This window comes from Aptenodytes patagonicus, chromosome 6, assembly GCF_965638725.1.
Source record: "Aptenodytes patagonicus chromosome 6, bAptPat1.pri.cur, whole genome shotgun sequence".
NCBI lineage: Eukaryota > Metazoa > Chordata > Aves > Sphenisciformes > Spheniscidae > Aptenodytes > Aptenodytes patagonicus.
The window spans coordinates 59429642-59453338 of NC_134954.1; the positions used below are offsets into that span (position 1 = coordinate 59429642).

At 37.3% G+C, this 23697-nt stretch overlaps 1 protein-coding gene across 4 annotated transcripts in view; it reads right to left on the reverse strand.

Moving 5' to 3' along the window:
* XRCC5 (X-ray repair cross complementing 5) overlaps positions 1–23697 on the reverse strand; it is a 54995-nt gene that overhangs the window by 22088 nt on the left and 9210 nt on the right. For 3 of the 4 annotated variants that reach the window (XM_076342884.1, XM_076342887.1, XM_076342885.1), the window contains exons 6-14: positions 21537–21725; positions 18454–18568; positions 16588–16726; positions 14417–14529; positions 10923–10985; positions 10409–10546; positions 8938–9028; positions 7548–7681; positions 2520–2716 (exon numbers count right to left, since the gene is read on the reverse strand). In XM_076342884.1, the coding sequence (XP_076198999.1) occupies positions 2520–2716; positions 7548–7681; positions 8938–9028; positions 10409–10546; positions 10923–10985; positions 14417–14529; positions 16588–16726; positions 18454–18568; positions 21537–21725 (1179 nt within the window). The remainder of the gene's footprint in view (positions 1–2519; positions 2717–7547; positions 7682–8937; positions 9029–10408; positions 10547–10922; positions 10986–14416; positions 14530–16587; positions 16727–18453; positions 18569–21536; positions 21726–23697) is intronic. The other variant, XM_076342886.1, reaches the window with a different exon arrangement.

A 23697-nucleotide genomic window follows, 5' to 3' on the forward strand; every position in this document is an offset into this window, starting at 1 on the left:
ACTCAATTGCAATGTCTTGAAATCTTTTTCCTCCTGCATTATTTTTACTGATTCAAAATGCTTTGCAATTGGAGGAAGGAGGAGAACATAAATGATGATGTTGCATTTAACTGCCTAGGACCAAACCTATAGCTGTCATTAATCAGTGCAGCACAGCAGAAACTAATGAATCCATACCCATTTATACCAGCCAAAGATCTGACATTTAGAATCTGTTACTGGTAATGCACTGATTAGCAGTATTTTTAAACTGTAAAATGTGCAACTACTATTTGAGAAAAATTAATAAAATACAAGATTAATTTAAAACACCCACTTCTACATTTATATAGAAGCCTCTCACATACTGCAAAGCTGGATAAGGTAACAGCCGCTCCAAAGCCAATCTAAGAAGAAAAAAGTAAAATGCTTTCTACTTTACGGGATTTTTCAAACTACACTGAGCTTAGCAAAAGTGAAACAAACGAATGCTGAACATTAAAATCTGTATTAAGATATCATGCCTACATTTATGCTGCCTTAATCCCATTAGACCTTAAAAATTAAGCAGAGATTAATCAGGTCAATATGATGATAGGAAACACAAATCAGTTTTAGAAAACAAAAATAACAGTCAAGAGAGCTTCTAGCCAACTTTTTCAAAACACTTTAGTGCAAATTATCTAGATCTGATAGTTTTAATAAGTTGAATTTTTTCTGGTGTTTAACATTTTCCTTAGTCATTGTTGCAGTGATGTACTTTTCTTTATCAAGTGATTTAATTATATCACTCATTTTTTCCCCAAACACAGAACAAAAACATAAAGTTAACACTTCTGTTGTTGTACTGACAATACTACTGTTCCCATTCATTACTACAGCAATAACTTTTTTTTTTCGTATTTTTTAATCCTATTACCATTCATTCTTCTTTGCATAGGTGCGTCTGTATCCTTTTGCCCCTCCTTACAGATTTTTTTTTTTTTAATAATTTTAATGCCCTACACCAATTTCTATCTCAATTATTTTTATAGCTGCTTTCATCACCCCTCTAAAGGAAACCAGTTTTTAAACAAAATAGCTTTCCTTCTTGCTTGTCAAATTGATGCCTTTGGGGATGTATGTTTTTAAGCAACTACCAGTAATGGGTCACTGTTTTTTGTTTAAATTCTCTCCCTAGCTTGTTTGAACCCAAGATTTGCCTTTTTTTTTTCAAACTGGTTCTATCACTTTTTAAAATACATGTATAAATGTATGTATACACACACACACACACAGAGAAACTGGGGCACAGAGCAAGGACAAGAGAATTTAATCAGTATTAATTCACAGACACACCAAGACAAGACAGGCACACCCAGCAATGAACAAAATACAAAGCAAGGTGTTTCCCAGTCTGTGTACAGAAATGTGGTCATTATTCCAGAGCAGTAATGTGGGAAGTCCTATGTCATGTCTTCCTGAACACAACATGCTGAGGAGGCTCTAGCCAACCCAAGGTAAAGGATATATGACAGCCCAGCTAAGCAAGGCCTCAAAATGGCTCAGACATTGTTCCTAGTGCTGAAAGGACTGAGCTAAAAATGACAAAAGGAAGGGAGAAGCAGCTAACTGAGAACTCCCTAACATCCCAGGGGACCCAGTAGTTATATTACAGGCATTCAATAAATTAAGCTCTAAGAAGCAGATTTTGTTTGAGCAAATTGACTTGTGGCTTGGGTGACAGTACCAATGCAGTAGCAATTAAGCATTTATTTTTTGTATTTGCAGCACAAATAAAGTAAACACAGTATATGTAATAACAACAACAACAAAAATTATCTTCAAAACTGTTCAGACAATACATGTTCCAGGAAGAGTCCGTAACAGTTTGATTTTTCAAGACATCCACATTTATTGCACAGCAGATAATAATGAAGCTGCTTTTCTTTTGATTTGGAATTCAAAATGAAAGCTACAGAACAACCTAAATCGAGCATGCTGAGAAGTAAGATTCATCTTTACAGCTAATTTAAAGCTCTGCAGCATTTATTCTAAACTAAATTAGACCCTCTGTTATTCTTATTTGAACTATTTTATAACTACCAGTAGGACAAACTGACCAGGAGACAGTAAGCAATGCAACAGGTTGCCCAGAGAGGATGTGCAGTCTCCATCCCTGGATGTTTTCAGCACCAGACTGGACGAAGCCCTGAGTTACCTGTTTAGATCTCATAGGTGACCCTGCTTTGAGCAGCAGGTCGCACAAGAAACCTCCTGAGGTCCCTTCCAACCTGATGGATTCTGTGACAACAAATACAGACATGAAGAAGCTACAGACTGGTTCCTGGTGCGTCTTGCCCCGTAATAGTAAGACCGCCACTATTCACAAAATATCCCAGACATACTGCGGTACCACAATATTCTCCACCCATCAGTATTTTTTCAGTGTGTAACTCATTGATCTTATGTTCAAAAAACTCTGAAACTGCTTCATCCAGCAAAACAATTTGAAGTGTAAAAAAGTTTCAAAAAAAATCCATAATACACCTCCAACTTACTTGTCTTTGAAGATGTCTTGAGCAGTCTTCTCCTCCTTTTTCTTGCCAACTTCCTTTAGAGGGAAAAGTGCTTTTACTTTTTCAAGAGGAGCCTGACACCTTTCTTTTACCACATGGGGCACCTCCAGCATCTCTAAAATGTGCTGTTCAACTGGTGGCAATGGCTCATTGGGGTGAAAAGCCTTATGCTGCAAACACTGCAAGAAATAATTTGAGCAAAGGAAAACTTTTAGTTTATGTGCTTTTAATATAATGCTTGTATGCCTGACATCATATGGTACATGCAAAATATCTTCCATATTAAAGAAACTACCTTCATATTGCTGACAAATATTCCAGCTCACAAGTGGATTGAAAGTCATATGATCAGCTGTTTAAGGAGATTAATAATGATATTAAACAACAATACTGATGCAGATGAGTGTTCCCACACTCACTGGAATGAGTTCTATGAAAATTATTAGGAAAATCCCAGGAATGAAAGAGTCATCTGCATCTATTCAGCTTTTTGACTTCACTTTACCTTTAAAATGCAGTTCTATTATAAAACAGTCACATGGGAGAGACTTCTATACATTCCAAAATTAGGCAATGAGATATATACCCCAACCACATATTCCAGTTATTGTCACAGTTTATTGTCCCTCAAAGAAAATATTTCTTCTTGGTCAGTAAAACTCAGTATTCATACAAGAGAAATTTTCACCAGTTTAAGAGCAAATGGAAAGAGAGAAGTTAAATGTGCACAGGTGAGGCACAGAATATAGGTATGTTTGCAAATTAGCTTTGAAAAGAGTGAGGGAATGAAGGGGCCTGACAGATGTACATCAAAGTTGGAACAGATGGTAGGAGCTACAGAGGAGAAGGTTTTTTCACCAAAGTGTAAAGTCAGTGCACACAATCAGGAAGCCAAGCAGAGTGAGAGAGATGAGGTTAATGAGGCAGGCTACAGAAATTCCACTGAGAATTTTTAAAACAAAGTAGGTATCTCTTAAACGTTGTGAAGTGTGGGATAGCAGTAGAGATTTATGTGTATGTGCATTTATATACACAGATACCAGTGCATGCACACACACACAAAAACACGTGAGGTACATGGGAGAATAATTTTTCCAAGCCCATTGTATCGGGTGAATTAGACACAAGTGTGAAGGTAACTACTCAGTAAACTAGGAATACAGCAGAAATTTGCTCCCCTGTTGGCTGTCAGACATGACATTAATTTAAAAAACAAAACCAAAGCAAACAAAAAAAAAATCCTCTCCTCATGCTGAAAAGCTGCCAATAAAGAAAATCCAGACCATATGCTACACATCAATACTGATGTGCTTTCATGCTGCCATTAAGATTCCAATCCATATTAGAGCATACTTTCAAAGGGAGGCAGTCATACAAGGCTACTGATTTGGAAACACTTGTAATGATTTAAGGCATAATTATTTTGAAAGAGAGTAAAAATGTTGCCGGAAGCTGCAGTAATGGCTCTTGTGATACAAAAAAACAATATTAAAACAGTATTAGGGGACTGAATTAAACTCACAAAGCAAAAAACCTAAGTCCCCTGTTGTGAATGTGTTTTTTCAGGCTTTTGCATCCAAAATCTCTATGTATGCAGCTGCAAGAGCTGAGCAGACTGAGTAGCCACAGCCTCCGTTTGTTCCTGTTTTTAGAGTAGATGACGACCTCTGAAACCTCAGATGACAGGTACCATCAAAACTCAGGTGCTAAACGGAGATGAAGTTGAACAGACTTAACCTTAAGTTTCTAATCCGAAACAGTCCCTTTTAACCTTGCTTCCTCTTCCTTCTGTGCCCAGCAAGAACCACTCCTACCTTCACTGGCTAGAAGGCAACCCACACTGCCACTGGCTTCCAGACTCACTGTTTTATTCATGCATGTTGTCAGCAACATACTAGCTTCTCCTTGCTCTTCTTAATTTCCTTACATTTCCAGCCTAGAGATGCAGCCAGCTTTCAGGAACAGGGGTCACACTAAGATACTGGTCAATGGACGTAACGAAGTGGGCTTTTCACATAATTAATTCCATGATAAGCAATGGCATAAATGCATGAATAGACAGGAATTTACTGCAAGAAAGCATCCTGCCTTGTTCCACACAGCATCTAGAACACACTTTTGTAAGAACATATTTTAGCAAATCTATAAATCCTACATTAACCTGACAGTATTTAAAGCCTTAGAACATGGGAGACAGATTCAGCTATCTAAAAGATAAATATCTAGACTATACCAGTCACCTACTCACTCTACACAACCACAACTATCATGTACTTAGGATCTCCAAAACAAGAAGGGTCAATTACTTTCCCAAGGTTCTTTTTTCAGGGATTATGGAATAGATTTGGACAACTCAGCTTACACTAGTTGGCTAGTTTCAGGGTGGTTAAACCTGCGTGAACTGAATCCCAACACAAGTGTCTTAGAGTTCAGTTTATATCTAGTTTGTGGCGATTTCAAAATGACTGTCCAACAGATCCACTACATTCAACCAAAGGTAAGATTACTTGTTGCTGAAAGCCCTTACAGACTTCTGTGAGGTACCTCCTGTCCCCCTGCTGCTCTGCTTTTTGAAAGAACATCACTGGACCATCCAACCACTTACAAACGAGCTCAGCCCTCCACAGTCTCTTACATGTGGTCTAACAAGAGCCATTATAGCATATTTAGATGCAGACTCTGCAGCTGGATCCCATGAACTATGGTGATGGTGTAGGCCACTGTCCCCACAAACCTTCCCCCCAGGTCTCAGTATGGAACAATCATAGTTGAGCAATTTGTTTATTTGGCTATCAAATAAAATGCACTGCATTCCCCAGATGTCTTATGTGCTTCAAATCCCTGTATTTAAGAGGAACAACTTAAACAATGACGTTGGAAGTCTGCCACCACAAAAGCTATGGAAGTTTGCTTAGGCTTTTCTGGAAGCAAGGAATAAAAGTTGAAACTCTGGACATAGGATATTCCTCATCTTCCACTCCAGCAAGTATTAGCAACTCCTTTCCACCCACTCTGTCATCTCCTGATGCCTACCACTACTTCCAGAGATATAATTTAGCTTGATGTTTCTGTTTAAATTCTGGCTCGTCACTTATCACTCCAAATATCTTCATGAGGCAACAGAGCAAGGAAATGAAGGGGGAGTTCATCCTTTCTTCAGAGTTATTTTTCCAAACCATCTATAGGTCCTGTTCAGCCCAATCAATTTACTGGCTACGTTCAAAAGATGATGTGTAATTTTTCTGCATAGTTCTTCAGGAACCAGCAGTGCCACTTGGTCTAAGAGCAAAATATTAAGAATCTGGAACATGTTTGCAGCAAAGGAGAGAACAATCTTTCTGCAACTTACACAGATTAATAGCAGTTTTGTAACCAAGACAAAAAAATGGGGCTGTGCGCAGGCAAAAGAAAGCACTAAAAGGACTCGTAATTTAGGGCTTTATAAACACCAAGCACTGTGGACAGGAACTGTATACTACCTAGTACATTGAAACAGTCAATAAACACTTTTTCCACCAGTAGCATTCACCTATTATCCTCAAAATCCTATTATCCTCTAAGAAAATTGGTGAGTTACACAGTTACTCTCTTCTAGCAGCACTTGACTCAACTGCTGGGACACCACCATCATACTGTTTCAGAAAACAAATGGCACACCTAAAGAAACATCTTTCATTGACAGGTGACATCCACTGAACCAAAAGAATGCAAAATTGCATCTAGCAATATAATAGCGGAAATTTTATCCCCTATGTGTTTCATTTACAAGCAAAATCATATTTGTTTTGTAATACCCAAGTTTTACAACCCTTCCTAAAATACGAGTCATGGAGAGGTCTATCCATTTTAAGCTCTTGCCCAGCAATAACCTTCTACTGACCAAATCTTGCATTCAGTTACACACCATCTTGTCAATATGGCTGGCAGAATTTGAAGCGAACACTGAGTTCTGCAGGTATCAATCAGAGTAAGATTTGAAGACAGTGGGCTTACATGTGTTCCTGAAACATACAGACCTTCAGATCCTTTGCTGCTTTTGACAATACTGAGGCAGCATGGCTTTTGGAAGCTAGGGTAAGTTTTCTTAATTTAAAAAAGCATCTTCTTCCTACTTGTAAACTGAAAAAAATTCATTTGGAATTGTTGAGACATGATGAACATGGTTGCTATAATACCATTTTTGGTCAATTTTCAGAGTGGAGTCACGCACTCAGTATATCTCCATGACTCTGTATACAACACAATTCTGCAGCTGCATAAATTGCATTGTAATTTTCCTTATTTTTGAATTTGCTGTGTCATTTTTTTGAACACTTGAATTCTAATGTATAATTAAGTCTCTCATCCTCACAGTTGCAATGAAAATATTCATGATATGAAAGGAATGTAAATCAAAATGTAGACAGCTTGATGCAATAACTGCAAGAAGTGTGAACTGTTCTGCTTGCCCGTAAAATGCGTCAGCTCAGACACCCAAATGGAATGTTTTAAATGTCAACAATGTTAACCATTTACTACTGATCAAGTTCACCACAGACTGATCTGTTTTGGAACCACTGCTAGATGCAACAATGCACAGAAAAGTGACTCTGCTGAAGATTTGATGGGACACAGAATGAGGAGCTAAAAAGATCCCCGATTTTCAGTCAATTTCTCTCTTTGCCCAGAAGCTGAAGACTAAGTCTATGTCCGCACCATGATCACTGCAATACAGTGTTGAGATACCCAAGCAAGTTTGAACTTGTCTAGTCTAGGTGCCTGTGAGTATCACTGATGCTGTTGCAGACACCTCAGCACAGGTGTAATTTCCCTTGGAAACTGGAATTTTTAAAAATAAACCCTATGTCAGGGACAACATAGAAATCACTGCCTACCCCATACTTAAATGCAAAAGAATTTATATTCCCATCTTCACAATGCAGATCTTTCCAATGTGAATCAGAGAAAGACAGAAAAGTGAAAAGTCTTAACAAAAGAAATTTTTAAAAAATGCCATATAGTTCATCTCACCTGATATAACCTCTGAAAATGAGGGTTTGAGATTTTGCTGGGCTTAAACAGGTCTTCAAAAGTTTCTCCATCATCATCTTCATAAATCAAATTCATAGAATCAATCAAAGAGTCGACAGCAGATAACTGATCCACTAAGGCAGCAATTACATACAAAGAAAAATTAAATACACTTGCAGATGGATGGATTTCTTGAAACAATTTATAAATGAAGATACACTTCACCATGTGAGATTTTGACCAATTCATTACATGCCACACAATACACTGCAGATACAGACGTGCCAATAAAGAGTATGGATAATGGATACAGTAATAAACTCCCTGCTTTATTTAAGGACTATAATGTAAAGTCTTAAAGCCTTTTTTTTCCCCCCCAAGACCTCAATTATTGCTGCCTTTCTGCTTCCATTTTTCTTATTTTTCAAGATGTTTTTATTTGCAGCAGAAGGTTTATAGGCCACTCAGAAAATAAGGGGAACAGTTGGTTTGAAAAACCAAATGGCGTAATATAAATTTTAAAAGTTATGACTGCAAATTAACACAGTTCACAACTATTGCTTTGGTAAGACAGGTTTTAGATTTGTTCTCAAACTGCAGGTTACAGGCAAGAGAACAGAAACTGTTTCAGAAACAACCCAGCGTGCTTTATATACCCTGACGTGCAGATGCCCATTCAATGGACCTCGTAACAAATTAAAGAAGTGGGAGTGGATTTTAGACTACATCCATTTACGCTCATTGCTGTGCAAAATTCTCAGAACAGTGAGTCAAGCTTTGTATGGCTGCATGTTCTGTGGCTCTCCAAAGACGCCCTCTATCTGAATCTGGACACCAGTAAGTGCATGCTTTAAAAAACAACACACCACAGAAAGTACAGTCTTTGCCTTTGTACATTATATTAACAGGCCACACTGCAACTGGCTACAGGACCAGCTTCGTACAAACGGAGCTGATGCCTCTATTTTAATTCTAGCTAGCTAATCACATATCGTATCTCCCACAAGGTTTGGCCATTTAGTCTCACAAATGAGTTCAAAAACCAAAGGATACAGAGGACTAAATCTCAGATGTCTATCAGAGATCTTGTGAGACTAATAATCCCATAACCCGAGCCAGAAGTCATTTAACAGGACAGTTTTAAAAGACTGCCTGCAAACCTCAAGTCTGCTCAGCCTGCAACTAAGCTGTTAAAGTTTTGATACAGGCTTTACACTTCAAGATGACATCATCATAATGTATTCCCAACGGCCTGGGGTTTTTTCCCTAAGCCAAAATAGTGACAAAGCTTATGTTTTCATTGGAAAGCCAAATATTCTAGCTCTTTTAGAGTCTCTAAGGAAGACAAGTAGGTTACTTTGTCCAGTTGCCCAGCAAAGGACTATCTTACCTGTAGGAATGCATTTTTTATTGTTTTTCAAGGATGAAAATAGGTACTGTCTTAAGTCTTCCATGTAGGGTAGTTGCACATAGATGAGACACTGAGCAAGACAAAAGAAGAAAGAAACAACTGAGCCTAAAGTAAAAAAATCTAAAGTATCCCAAAGTGCCCTATCAGGACAATATAAACGTAAGAAAAATCCAAAGATCTAATATCTGTGTGTATCAAAATACTTAAGTAAAGTATTTACAGAGCAACACAGTTTTAAGCAGAATAAAACACAGCATTATTTTATAATATAGCAATGACTACACTCCTCATTTTTCTACTAGTGGAATAACGATCTCCCAGGTCATCCAATCCCTTTTTCTCGTGCAGAGTTCCAACCAGCCAAGCTTTAAATACCCCATACATTGGCGCTTTGGGAGGTTTTATCATAGCTTACTGTGTTTCAAAGTCAAGAGTTGGTTTTGTTTTTTCTTTATTCAAATACCTCCTCCAGTTCATACCACCCTAAATAATTCCTTTCCATCCTTTACGTTTATACTCTTCAAAAGTCTGAAGATTGTTATATCCACCCCCACCTTCATCATTGCTTAGCCATGGTATACATATTTAGCTCTTTCAATAGTCTCTTGTAAGTAAGATCAGTGGAAACATATGCTGCAAAAATTCTGACATACTGTGTTGCTTCTGGGCCTCTCAGAATTTTAAAAAATTTATTTCAAATATGATTCTGCTGTGTACAGAACTTTCTTTTTTTTCCCTAAGAAACAGACTTCATTTTTTTTCTCCTGTTTTTTAAAATAACCTTTTCAAGTAAATAAATATACTACTGTCTTCCTAACTGTCCATATGAATTTAAACAACAGCTTTAAATGCTGTGAGCTCCTCCCCTCAGTTCCAGTTGACTTGGAAACCTAATGACAACAGCGTCGTTGGACATGCTTGAAACGCCACGCCAACTATCAAATTCAAACTTTGCACTACCAAGCAACCTGGAGATAAATCCATAGTTTAAGAAAATGAAATAATCTAGTGCAACTTGGATTGTACGCAGAGAGGTAGGTAGTAACACAGCAAGAAAGCAGTGGTAACTTATTACATAAGTATGTGATTACACTGTTTCTAGATACCAACAAAATTGAGATTTCCAGGATAATAAAATTAAATTATTACTATGTTATTGAAATAAAAATCAGTATTATTTGAATCTGTAATATAGAGGATACTAATAGAAATATATGGCATTATTTTTCCATGTATTTTTTCTACGGAATTTTCTTAACACTATTTATTACCTCCTTGTCCTAAGACTCGGTACTATTTCCTAAAAATCACTCTGAAAAGTCACATTGGTTTCTTCCGGTATTACACAACACTGCAAATTCATATGGTTCAAATATGATCACTTATTAATTGGTATTTGTAAAGCATCAATACGGAGGCTATCTACAGAAAGGTAAGGGTGAAAAATTACCTCGTATGCATCCTTAATACATGGAAAAGCTACCCCAATTTGTGGGTTGCATCTTCTATCATAAACGTAACGCACTATAGCTACCACTTTCAACTCATCCAATGCATGAACAAGGGCAGAAAAAGCAACTGCTGCGTTCTGGGGAGGGAAAAAAAAAAAACAAACAAAACGTCTAGGGAGTCATGCAAGTTCTCATTAGTCTGCTGAAATACACCTTTTACCAGTGAATTCAACAACACTGATTTAGTCAAGACCAGTTCCCATTTCAGCTATAACTTCAACACAAGCTTTTCTCATGTTCAAAAAACAAAGAAGCAGAAAGGTTAAATCTCATCATGATAGTGGATCCCTTCAAAGCTCAGCAAATGTTGGGCAATGGAACAAGACTTCTGTAAGCTGCGTTAAGAATATTTGTTTTATTAACACGGAAAGAAGGGACAATTTCAAGCGCCACTACTGTTCTTTTCTGTTCCACAGCAAAACACCTTCAGCATTGAACTTCAGTTCACCTTACCTCATCATCTTTCGCTGCAAAGACCTTCAGAACCTGGTTGCCCATGTAGTAATGCCTCTGGATCTACAGATTCAAATGGTCAAGAGTTAGCCTGATCTAAAACAAATGTCATTAATGTGACTGGACCAGTTACATTCTGAAACAACTAACACATTACTCAAGTGAGAAGCCACAAAATTAAATTACTGTGCATAGAAATTACAGCTCTGTATGTGTTTCATATCTCCATTTATCACTCAATATGGATATTCAGTCATATTCGGCAGGATGTTCTCATACCTTCCTATTGATGGACAGGAATGAAAGACTACGGTACTTGCAGCTGTTATCAGTCTGAATAATACTGCAGTAATTCAAAAGTCAGTGTGGAAAACCACAGTAGTTAACAAAAGACCTAAACCTAACTGACACCACATCTATGCTATTAAATTTTCCTAGCAAAGACATGTCAAAAAGGAGCTGACAAAAGTCACATCCTTAATTAATAAAGCTACTTCAACAGCAACCTGGAGTATGTACAGCTGTGCTGGCAAAGAAGCAATTCTGTTAGCAGAGTTTATGCTGTTCATGAAAATGGCTGACAAAAAAAAAACAAACAAACCCAGTTTCATTAAGGGGCACTGCTGGAACAGCTGGAGCCACAGAGGCTGCGAGACACACCCAGAGAAACACTGCAATAGCGGAAAACGTGTCACAAAGACTGCACCCTACTATGAACACTGGTTAAAATGACCTTTCTTTGTTAAAGAAAAATCTCTTCAAATTACACTGTCTCCAAACTAACCTGGAGTTTCATTATTTAGCAAATTACCATAATGCTGTTGAAGTCAGTGACAACTTGCACCAGAGCAGATCTGCTTAATGTATTACAGCACGATTCTTCAACTCAGATTATTCTACCTGCAATTATTCTTTGCTGTTCTGTCTTTAAAAGCTCAGGAAATTTTATGTTCAGTATAGTATAAATAACTAGACGTGTGTATCACTCCACCTTTTTTTGTTTGGGGAAAAAAAAAAATGGTCCCTTTGTAATATTTTCAAGTATTATTTCTTGATTTACATGGCATTGCTTATAAATTAAAAATCAAAGTTTAAGCGGCCTCTGATCTTCTTTCCTGAGGGATGTGAGTAACTCAGAAAAATAATATAAGGTGGTTCTATTCCTTCTTTAATTATGTATTTGGAGCTGTTCCAGTTTCTTTAGTTAATAATAAATTATCTTTTCTCCAAAGTTTTTAAAAGAAACAATTTAATATAAAACATACATTTGAATAGCGTCAGTATTATGATTCCAAACAATAAAATTCAGGAGCCAAAACATAAGGGAAAGCATGGGTCTTGAAAATTCTAGTTGTAGCTGAAAACTTCCTGGTATCATTATCTATACAGTGTAATTTTAATCCTGCAATCACACCTGAATAATTTTATTCCACTGAGGTCTATGCAACTACTATTGGGCATAATTACCCACACTCCTAATTACAGGACCAGAGCGCACTTTATTTAAGATGCAACTCCTATTCATTATGAAATCCACAGAAGAGACAAGCACATCATAAAAATTATCAAAAGCAATAAATATTTTGTGCATTGAAAAAATATAAACCCAATTTGTTAATTCTTTGAGGCATATTTATGTGAATCAAAAATATTCCTACAATTAATTATTAACTATGTATTTGAAGGTATTACCACACTATCTGACCAATGGTGGGAAAAAAAAAAATCCATGTGAAATAACAGCTCACTGACAGGAGCACGATGCTTCTCATGTTTTCCTCTTAGTTTCTGGTTTCAATAAAATTCAGACTTCAAGTCAAAATAGGAGGCCAGCCTCCAGCATAAGAAAACACTGCACATGGTGAAATACATCTTACAGAATTAAATGAAGATAGTAAGACTCAGCTGTAGGCTAATAACGCATGAAAAGATGCAAGAAATTGTCTCATTGAAACACTGGGTTAAGACACAACATTTCACTTGTTAGATCCAGTTTCTGGTACAGGATTTAACACTCCCTAACACCTCTCTGCCCTGGCCAATTTAGGGCATATAAGCTCAAGCACGATAATGTTTCCTCGATCAATCACTTTCAGTACACAAGCTCCCGTGTTACTTAACAACTTTAAGTTCTGAATATCCTCAAGGAGCAACCAGGTTACAGTTCCCATTTAGGCTGGCTTCTCATTTCAATAAATCAACATAACCTCCTGGCTCCTCAGTTAATAATATGCTTTGGACCACTGCACTGCAGTAGTCTAAGGGCATATCTAGCAACATAAAGGGGTCTCTGTGCCACCTGTACTGTAAAGTAAAAATATGTTTAGTTACATCCATTTGGGAGTAAGCTCCCACAGATACTTCCTATTTCATCAGCATCTTTCCTTTTAGCATCTTTCCTTCCTGGTAAAGGTAACGATTCCTCAGCCTTCGTCAAGGGCTCTATTTTGTTCAGGCAGCGAGACATTTCAAAGAAGAGCAAGAGGGCTGGGAGCTTTCAGAACAGAAGGCGCGGAGCTGCCCTATGATTTCCTTTCAGTTTTGAGTGGTGAAGGGGACTGGGTGCAGTGAACTCCAAGAAGAGTAAAGTTTCAGTCACCCTGTGCAATATCCTGGAGAAGAAAGAGTGGGAGGAGCTTAACATTTCTAGCAATTACTTGTGCTCACATGTCCGTACTTTCTTCTCATGTGTCCTGCTTCCACAAGGGTTTTGTTAAGCCTTTGCCTAAGGCTTTCCTAATGCTTACATCCTGGATTTTCTGCAGGAAATCACATTGTGCTGGATAGCTTTTATTAAGGTACTTGCTCAATGTAAGTTTCTCACAACTTCCAGGTAAAACGAATGGCAACATTAATACCACAAGTACAGGTAAGTGCATACAAACACCAAGCATCTCAATGAAATATGGAGAGTTTTTGAATGATGTTATCTTCATCTAAGTTCTATGAAGTCTTCGCTATATTTAGTTTTTGTTATAGTAGAAACAAGAAGCAAGTCACAGTTCACAAACTAATCCTTATGGAAATGAGAATGAATGCAGTCAGTTCTCAGGCTTTCTTTAACATTTCTTTAATGTTGAGAGAGAGGCTTCTTCTGTTAAAAAGAATACACTTGTGGCTGGACAAAGCCCAAAAAGGCTTCTGCATGACCTGAACAGAAGAGAGACCATCTTCCGCTGCAGATCTCGCATCACTAAGTTTGAGAGATGAAATGAGACTACAATACCTGTCTCCACTTTGCAGAGATCTGAGATCAGTAGCTCTTGCTTCACTTGAGGGCCCAATGGCCACATTTATGAGCTTCTCCCCTTCACAAGACTACATACTGTTTACATGTACTAGAATCAGCAAATAAGTCAGCTCTGTATACCTGACGGCAGATGCTCCATTCCCAATACTGGAACCTAGTACAACACCACAACTTTAGTGAATTCAAACTGAAATCAATTGTCTTGAACAACCCCAGAAGTTGAATGGGAAGTTTAGTACTGTACCTGAGAGGATCTGCTGAATCCCAAAACAGAAAAACATTTTGCTTCTGTTTTGTATTTCATTTGTTCTTCATCTTCTTTGGAAAAAGGAACTATATCACTCCCATAGCGAAACCCTGGAGAACAAGAGAAGAGCATCTGGTAAGCATATGGGCCTACAATTCTAACACCGAAATTAGCTCTCTGAATATTTTAACAATGCATGCATGCCCCACAGCTACACTCCACACACGCTCATCAAATTACTTTCCCTGTTAAAAGAAAAACCACACACCTCATAGACACATTTTGTACTTCACCAACAGCAGTTCCACTCCTTGTACATCGTTTTATGTAACATGGCTACCCTCATAGAGAGCAGGAAAGAAGGTAAGGGAACTGAACATCTTGCCCAACAAAGTTACGCTCACAGAATAGATTTAAGCAAATCAGAATAGATTTCAGCAAATACGTTTGCAGGGAGTGTTGCAGTCTAATACAAAAAAACCCAAACATACCACAAATCATGGACAGGAAATGACACGAGAAGGGATTCAGAGAACAAAATGTGTTAACAGTGGAAGTGAGATACACCCTCACACGCAATGGAAAACCAAAACACTCTTGTATGCAGAAGTGGTCTTTCTATATGTCTCTGTGTTTTACTTCCCGTGCCTTACATTACAGGGATATCTCCACAAAATAGGAAGCTGTTAGTTTCTCAGAGGTATCACCTGTTCCAACTGCTTATTCCCCCATCTCAAGCTACAATATCCTCCCTGTAACCTCATCACTTTATTATACTGTCACAAACTAAGGATGGTATCCTCAGGTGCAAAGAAAGCAGAAGGAACAAAGGTAAATCCCTGGATGAAAAACCTATATGCAGATACATTTTCCTGGAAACTGAAAAGCAAACACACAGGCAGAATGAAAGAAATTTCAGTATGGGTGCTTCAAATGCAAAATATTGTCTAATTATGACATTTCTCAAAATGTCCACAAAAGTCCATGAGGCATCAGCAGCTCTTTAACTGTAAGAAATATCACACCATTGATAAGAGAAATTTTTGGTCTCTTTTGTTCACATTGAACGGTTCATCACTTCTTTTTACTGGTGTCCCACAACCACTCACCAACTTAGGCAGTCAGGACATCAGCAGAGAATGGTCAAAAATGCTTCAAAATACATTCACTATAAAAAGTGGATTTTTCTTTTATTTTACTAAAAGTTTTGAAATTATAAAACATAAAGAGACTACTAGCTTTTAACTATGATTTCTGCTTAAAGAAACAGAGAAAATCACACTGTCATTGGGACATTTTTATCTGCTACTGTTATGATTGCTACAATTGAAAAAGGTTAAATAAAAAAATACAGTATGTATCTCAATTTTTCAATTTATTTTATTCATTTGACAGCACTTTCTATACTGTTATCTCAATAATTCTGCCCTTTACAGCTAATACACCTGCCCTACTTGTGTGGGATTGAAAGAGCAAAGGAAAGAAAAAAATTAGTAACAAAATATATCTATAAAATCACAAAAAATTAAAAATATTTGCTTAACTCCATTTTTAAAAAGTAGACTATTTCATACTGTTTCTGGGGCCTTCAGTCTTCTAAGAAATTTAATCCACTCAGAAAGAAGCTGAAGGTTATAAAAGTATTCTGCATACCACTACTTCAGATTGAACCAGTTACGGAAATTAAACAGCAAAGCTAATAGACTCTTGAACACTAAACCTTCCTTTAACGGTTTCACCTTCCCAATTGCAAAATATCTAGAGCAGTTGCTTATCTAGAAGAAAGCAGTGTTATGAAAGTATTCATGTTATCAGTACAACTGAAGATTTGAAAACAGAATAGAGGTAGCAGCACTACTCACTACAGAACTGAGGTACGGTCCTCCACAGAATACAGTTTAGGAAGCTGTAGTGCCTTCCAAGTTCCACCTGGTGGTATTATTATTATTCTATTAGACTGCAACACTCCCTGCAAAAGTAAGAATTTTTAAAATATGTGAAGACAAAGTGTCTCACATAACAGTCTCTGTGTTCCATCAGCTTACAGAGCTTACATTCTAAGATCACAGCTAGGCTTCAAAGTATAAAACTAAAAGGCACTTAGGTCATTTAAGAGTATAAGCCATTATCTTTGGTTTGTCTTCAGGGTGCACATAAAGAAGTCATACCTTGAATAGTATCATCTTTCTGAACCTCTGTCTCATCATCATCATTCAAGCAGTAAACAGTTTCTTTTTGCACATCATCTTTTCTGAGGGTTTTAGCATCCACAACTGTCCACATTTTTTTCACCTTCTCTTCTGTGACCTTTATATTAGAATTCAAAGAAAAGGAACATTTAACATTTCAGTGGGATCCACAGTGCTTACCAGAACATGCAAAAAATTCTTAGAACAAGTGCTGTATTGTTTTGCCAATAAGGGACTAATAATGACAGCCCCAAATATGCATCTCTGACTGCTACCACAGTGCTTTCAGCACACTGTTTCATCTGTATGAGACCTAACACCTGAACTATATCATATTGACTGCATACTTGTCTTGGGTATTCATCAAAGTCATGGGCTAAGCCATCCATGGAAGTCTTTCGGTCACAGGATAACATGTAACTTGCTTGCTATGTATTTTACCTCCTTCACCTACATAAACACTTTTGACAAAGCATTAAGATATATGTTAAAGATACAAGACAACTCAACGCTCATTCAGCTTGTTTGCCCAAGTTTTGCATCAGGCTTACTACACTACAGGATAAAAATACCCTATGCTACTGCAACTTCCCCAAAAGGCAGAAAAAGATCCCAGATGCATTACAGGACTGGGAGGGGAAAGAAGGAATAGATACCTGCAATGAGTGAATGCTTCCCAACTACAGGGAAAGAAAAATGCTTTCTTTTCTCTCTGCTTAAGTGAAACTGATGATACACTTAGTGAATGAGAAGAAAAACGGAGAACTGGGCAGAAAACAGAAAAGACAGAATAGATTACATCACTAGATATCACAAGTCTACTCCTAGCTCTGATCCAGGGGCTGTATGACCTCAGGTTAGTCATTCAGTTCATGTTGCTTACTCTCCCAAGCTTCGTTTATTTTGTGTGTAAACACCTTTGGGAGGGGACTCTTACTGCATATTACAGGTCTGGCACAATATCCTAATTAAAAAAAAAAAAAAATTATGAATATGTACAAATAGAAAGCTGGCAGCAGAGATCTTTTTCAAGGCTAATATGCCTATCTCTCAGAAATCAGATATATTTCAACTTCATAATACATCTTCCTGAAACATTGCAATATTGGCCAGACTCTCAGTCTTGGGTTCAAATAACAAACCAATCAATCTCCATCTCACCAGATCCATCAATGCTGCCACACTATATAGTTGCCTATTAATTATTCAATAACTGGAATTTTGCACATTTTCTGTGTTTAAATACACTTACTTCTTCCTAGCACTGTGTGAAGGACCTATATAAACTGTAAGGGAAACAGACTGTGCACAAGCTCTGCCAAACAGTATAAAGCAAACAAGCTGAAAAAATATACCTTTTTTTCCAAGTCTGAAATAACAATAGATGCGATTTGAAACAATAGCTGGTAAAACATTTACACCCACTATTTTACATGCACATGTGCATAATTCCTCTCATGCCTAGGGCTTAACAAATATATATTAAGTCTCACTGAGCTGCAGACATATCACTGATGTCAAATGGAAAACTTCACACAAGCGTAGCATTCTTAATCAGGTTCATCAACTTCAACACCATTAAGCGTCACAGCATAGATAGCAATTACTTCTATTTTTGTACAATGTGAATTTTAGTTCTTTAACATATGTGTACAATATGGTGAAGTTAGAGTTGCTGTGGGAACCACAGTTTTAGATGTACCGGCTTCTACGCACATAAAATCTCTACCATAATTATTTTGGATGTTGTTTTATCTTTTATTTTCTTAGCTTTAAGGAAAAAACATGCAGCTGCACATAACTTGCTGCCAAAATACACTAAACCATATGATTTTATGAACTTACTGATTTGTAGGCCACAATCCTTATAGACAAATTAGAACCAATAGTGAGCTGGCAGGGCCAAGCCATAGGTCTTCTTTCTATTTTCTTAAACATCGAAAGACGCTCCAGGCTCTCTCTAAATGAAGGAATCAGGAAAACAGAAATTAACTCTGGTGAACTGTAATAAAATATTACAGACAATACACTCTCTTCAAGGAGATGCAGGAGTCCAATTGTTTCAGCTTAGACTGCATAAAAAGCATTAGAAAATAAACAGTACGAATAATCTTGTCATTAACTATTGTCAGAAAAGAGAATGAAAAAAGAGGTGGTACAGTAGATGATTCTCATCTCAAGCCTTTCTGATGGTGTGACATTAGGGCTTAAAGACAGTATGTTAGATCTTGTGATGAAACTACACAATTGCTTATTAAGCACTTTACATTTATCTGTGCTCACCCAATTAGGGCATGTAGTTGGCTGAACAACCCAAATTAGAAAAGGCTTCTCTAAGTGGTAAAATGTTTTCTGCAGTGGAGGTGAAGAAATAAAGAATCCAGTTTCAATTAACAGGATTTTGTTTGTGCGTAATTAACTTTTGACACTTTTTTTTTTATACAGTACTAATGAACTCATTATTTTCAGGGCATTCGGTTGGAGTGAAACAAGTTACTTTCAGTATTTCTAGCCTAAACAGCATATATGCAAGTTCATAAAACACACACAAAAAAAAAGGAACTGTAATGATTTTATACTAAAGAGTGTTAACTCCATTGCACAACTTTAAGCAATGGGGTCCCAAAATTAAAAATTGACAGTAAAAGTAATTTATAATATATTATTGTGAAATCAAATAGGCTCGCACCCCAGAATGGCTTTCAGCTAATACAAACTGTATCAGCTATTTCGCTATAAAATTCCAGTGCAGAGAAAGTGCTCATAAAATTTTTTTATTGCATGATGAAGCAAAGATAAAAAGGTGTTGACCTCACCTTTTTCACATGATGATAAAACCCAAAATCTACCTCTCTTGATTAAAGCACTCGTCTGGCAGAAATTAAGATCAACTCCTAAAAACATTAGTACAGAATTCAACTTGGTATTCTACTTTTCAACTTTCTTAGGATGAGTAGGTTTTTTTTGAAAATTCTAACAGAAGCACAATGAAAGGAGAAAATGCACTGGGATTTTTATAATTAGATAAACATTGTGTTTCCTTTTTTTTTCTTCTTCTTCCTTGGAGAAAGGAAGGAAGGAAGGAAAAATTACTTTTTCTGGTAATAGAGACATCAATATAGGATTTTTAAAAAGAACCCATTACTACATCACTAAAACTACTGCAAAACATACATTCAAGGATGAACGTGAAAATCAAATACCTAAGTGTCAAATGCCTAAAAATGTCATTTAAGCTCAATTTATTAACTCTATCCTTTAATTTCTTATATTTATAGAAGAAAAATGCTCCCTGTTATCAAAGAAGACTCAGCCAATAAAACCCTAGTAAATACACATTTCAACTTGTATTTTAAAAACATGTCTTTTCTCCTCTGCTCTCCAATCCCTTCTCCCAAAACCCAGAGACAGCAGAAGTACCTCCTGTCTGAGAGTCAGAATATCAAACCCTAAAACAATACAACAAAATTTTCTCACTTACTTTCCTGGCATGACTAATTTACTTTCACAAGAGTTGAAATATTTTTACCAGCAGGAGTAATGAATATAGGAAAACGGAGAGTGTATCTGAGTTGGTAAATTATCATGATAGATTTGCAAGGCTGACTTCTTAAAGCTTGATAAGCAACTGCATCTAAAACCGCACATATTCTTAAACAACTTAAGCAACTAAGCTTTAATCTATTAGCCAAATGCCTATTTATCCAAAGATTTTGGATTTCCCCTGAAAGCATGGCACAAAGACAGCTTATACAGTAGCAAGAGCCTGCGATAAAAAAATATAAAGAAGGGGCCAAGCCACATAGTAGCTTCATGCATGTGGATTATCCTAAAGGATAAATGGGCCCAGAAAGATACTGCTTTTCTGTGCAGTCTTTTGATGCAATGACAAAGCCCGTTTTTTTTCTACAGACTCAGACTGCTCTGTTGACTAGTATGGAACACATACACAGGAACACATACACCTGTTTCTTCACTAATCCACACTAATGCTCAAATAACAGTTTAACTGGTTGCTGAGGTGCAAAGCAGATCAGTTGGGCAGGGTGAGGGAAGGGAATCCCACAAATAAAATGATGAATAACAGCATGCAAACCTACAGGTACCTCATCTAAAAATCACACTTGATAATCACATTACAGCTATGGTCTACTAAGTTTCCTGAAAAACACGTTGTCTAAAAGATCACACTTCATAACTGGGGAATAGAACTACTAAGAAAATAAAATCCGACTTTTATAAGGCGCATAGATGCATTTTGCTTTTTTCCCAACTGAGACAACACCTATGTGGAAACGTCTTGGATATATCATTAGCTACAGTTTTTCAGAGAGACACATTTTTTTTTATTCTTTCATTGGGAAAACATGACGTGAAAAACCATCTTTCAATTCTTGCATTAGGAATGCTGCTAAAAAAGTATATTGTTTGGCACAATGGCAGAGCAGTCTGTGATTAAAGAGCAGGATTCAACAAACAACTTTACTCAAAACATTTGTGGGAGTTTGATAAACTAGTGAGCTAAAAGAAGTCTGAGACCAAGGAACAAAGGCTACCATTAAATGCAAATGTTCTACCTGCACCATGTCACAAATTCCAACTCTTTCCAAAACATGCTTTTGAAATCTCATTTATAGAAACATTCCCTCCAAAATCCACCAACACTAAAGATGGACGAAAAGGGATTTTTTTCTTTAAATACAGATATAAAAAATTCATTTTCCACTGAAATCTGTAAGCTTTTCTATCTATTCTAAAGCCAATGAAGAAGCCGTTTGAAAGGGACGGAGTGTACAATAAGTTATAAAACTCACTGACTTCAGTGAAACTGGAAGCCAAGTGACTGATTACTTAATTCTTTTCACCTTTTGGGGAAGAAATCAGAAAGCAAAATTACAGTGTGATAAAAGAGGATTAGCCAAGTTTACCTGAAAGTATAAATTTCTTCCAGCCCCCCTTCTTCATCCAAAGTATGCATCAGTTTCATCACCACATCAACGCCTTCCTTCTGTTGCTCAGTTAAACCCTTTCTTGGAAAAGAGTTTCTGTGCATTTGAGAATGTACACTGGCATTTGTATCTCCACCTCCATCATCAACATCCACTGGAAATGGCAGACTAAGAATACAAGCAGAAGCAGTTAGTTTGACTTTCTTCTTGATTAAAATAACCAACCAAAGCCAAAACAAAAATTGTATCAGGATCAACAATTTCTATCTAGCTGCAGTCAGATGTATAAAGAGCCACATGGCTTGCGAAACACGTGAAGTAGTATTTCAGGTCTACTTGGCATTGGTAACATCTTGACCAGAGTGCTGCACCAGTTCTGGGCATCATACGTCAATAAAGATGTCCACATACAGGAAGGGATTAGGGAGTAAAGACAATGACGATTAGAAAACAAGATCTATGAAAAAAGACTGAACAAAATAAAGCCCGTAGAGAAGGGAGTCAGAGGGCAAGACAGTCTTAAATATAAAAGGCTGTGGCAGAGAGGAAGGGAACAATCAGTTCTTCATATTCAGCCTGCACATCATGGAGTCAGGTCAGATATTCAAAAACCTGATAAAGGCATTTCAAACCATAATCTCTAAAACCAACTGCCTGAGGAGACAGAAGAGTTTCCTTCACTGGACATCTTTATAAAAAGATTAAATAAACACCGCTTAGCAATGACATACATACAACTGACCCAGTCTGAAGTAGAGGACTTCTCTAGATGACTTGTTAAAGGCCTTTCCAGACCTGTGATTCTGTATCAGCTCTAAATGCCAGCAAACAGGACTTGCTCTGCAGTGGGGCTATTAGGTATTTCTGGAATAAATGTTACTCTGAGATTTTAATAGCTTACAACACTAGGTGAATTTCTGACTGAAGATGACACATTTTCCTGCACTTCAAGAATCAGATTTAAAACTTTAGCCAGGGGTTATAGATAAAATTATTTTGCTGCTCTTCAAAATATAACAGAGTTAACTAAGTATAATAACCACAGAAGAGAGAGATGTGTAAGATCCTTTACTCTGTGCCTCTGACAATGCCTGCAGATTTTTCAAATCTTTTGTCTGATCCCATTTTGAATGAACCACATGATACTTTTTACCACATTTCCACAAAGTAAAAGAATTTTAGCATTGTATTATGTTTTCAAAAAGCAGCCTACAGATCTCTACCTTACTTTCACCTCATTAGTACCCACTAAACTTATCTGTGGAGCAACATACAATAAGCAGAGTTAACAATATGCACAACAATGTCACATACAGCAGAATTAAAAGATCAAACTTCAACAAAGTGTTTGGTACCTTTTAAGGAAGCAGCATCCACTGACAAAGAGAAACTGTATTTTAAAGCAGTTACGACAGCAAAAAGCTTCAAACCTCTGATACATAAAAGTTAGGTTACTTTCATTATACAGTGCTTAAGAGACTCCTGTGATGAGAACTGTGTAATACCCAAAGCTACACAGTGCTCAGCATGTGCTCGGTCCTTGATAACAGAGAGGAAAACCAACTGTCTGTCTGTCTGTCCTGGTTTTGGCTGGGATTAATTTCCTTCCTAGTAGCTGGTACAGTGCTGTGTTTTGGATTTAGCATGAGAATAATGTTGATAACACACCGATGTTTTAGTTGTTGCTCAGTAGTGCTTACACTAGTCAAGGAGTTTTCAGCTTCCCATGCCCTGCCAGCGAGAAGCTGGGAGGGGGCACAGCCAGGACAGCTGACCTAAACTGGCCAAAGGGATATTCCATACCATGTGACATCATGCTCAGTATATAAACTGGGGGGAGTTGGCCAAGGGGCAGCAACCGCTGCTCAGGAACTGGCTGCACATCGGTTGGTGAGCAATTGCATTGTGCATCACTTATTTTGTATATTCTTTTATCATCATTATTATTATTTTTCCCTTCCTTTTCTGTCCTATTAAACTGTCTTTACCTCAACACACGAATTTTACTTTTTTCTTTTTTTCCCCGATTCTCTCCCCCATCCCACTGGGGAGGGTGGGGAGTGAACGCACAGCTGTGTGGTGTTTAGCTGCCTGCTGAGTTAAACCACAACAGTCCTGTTGGCACCCAACATGGGGCACG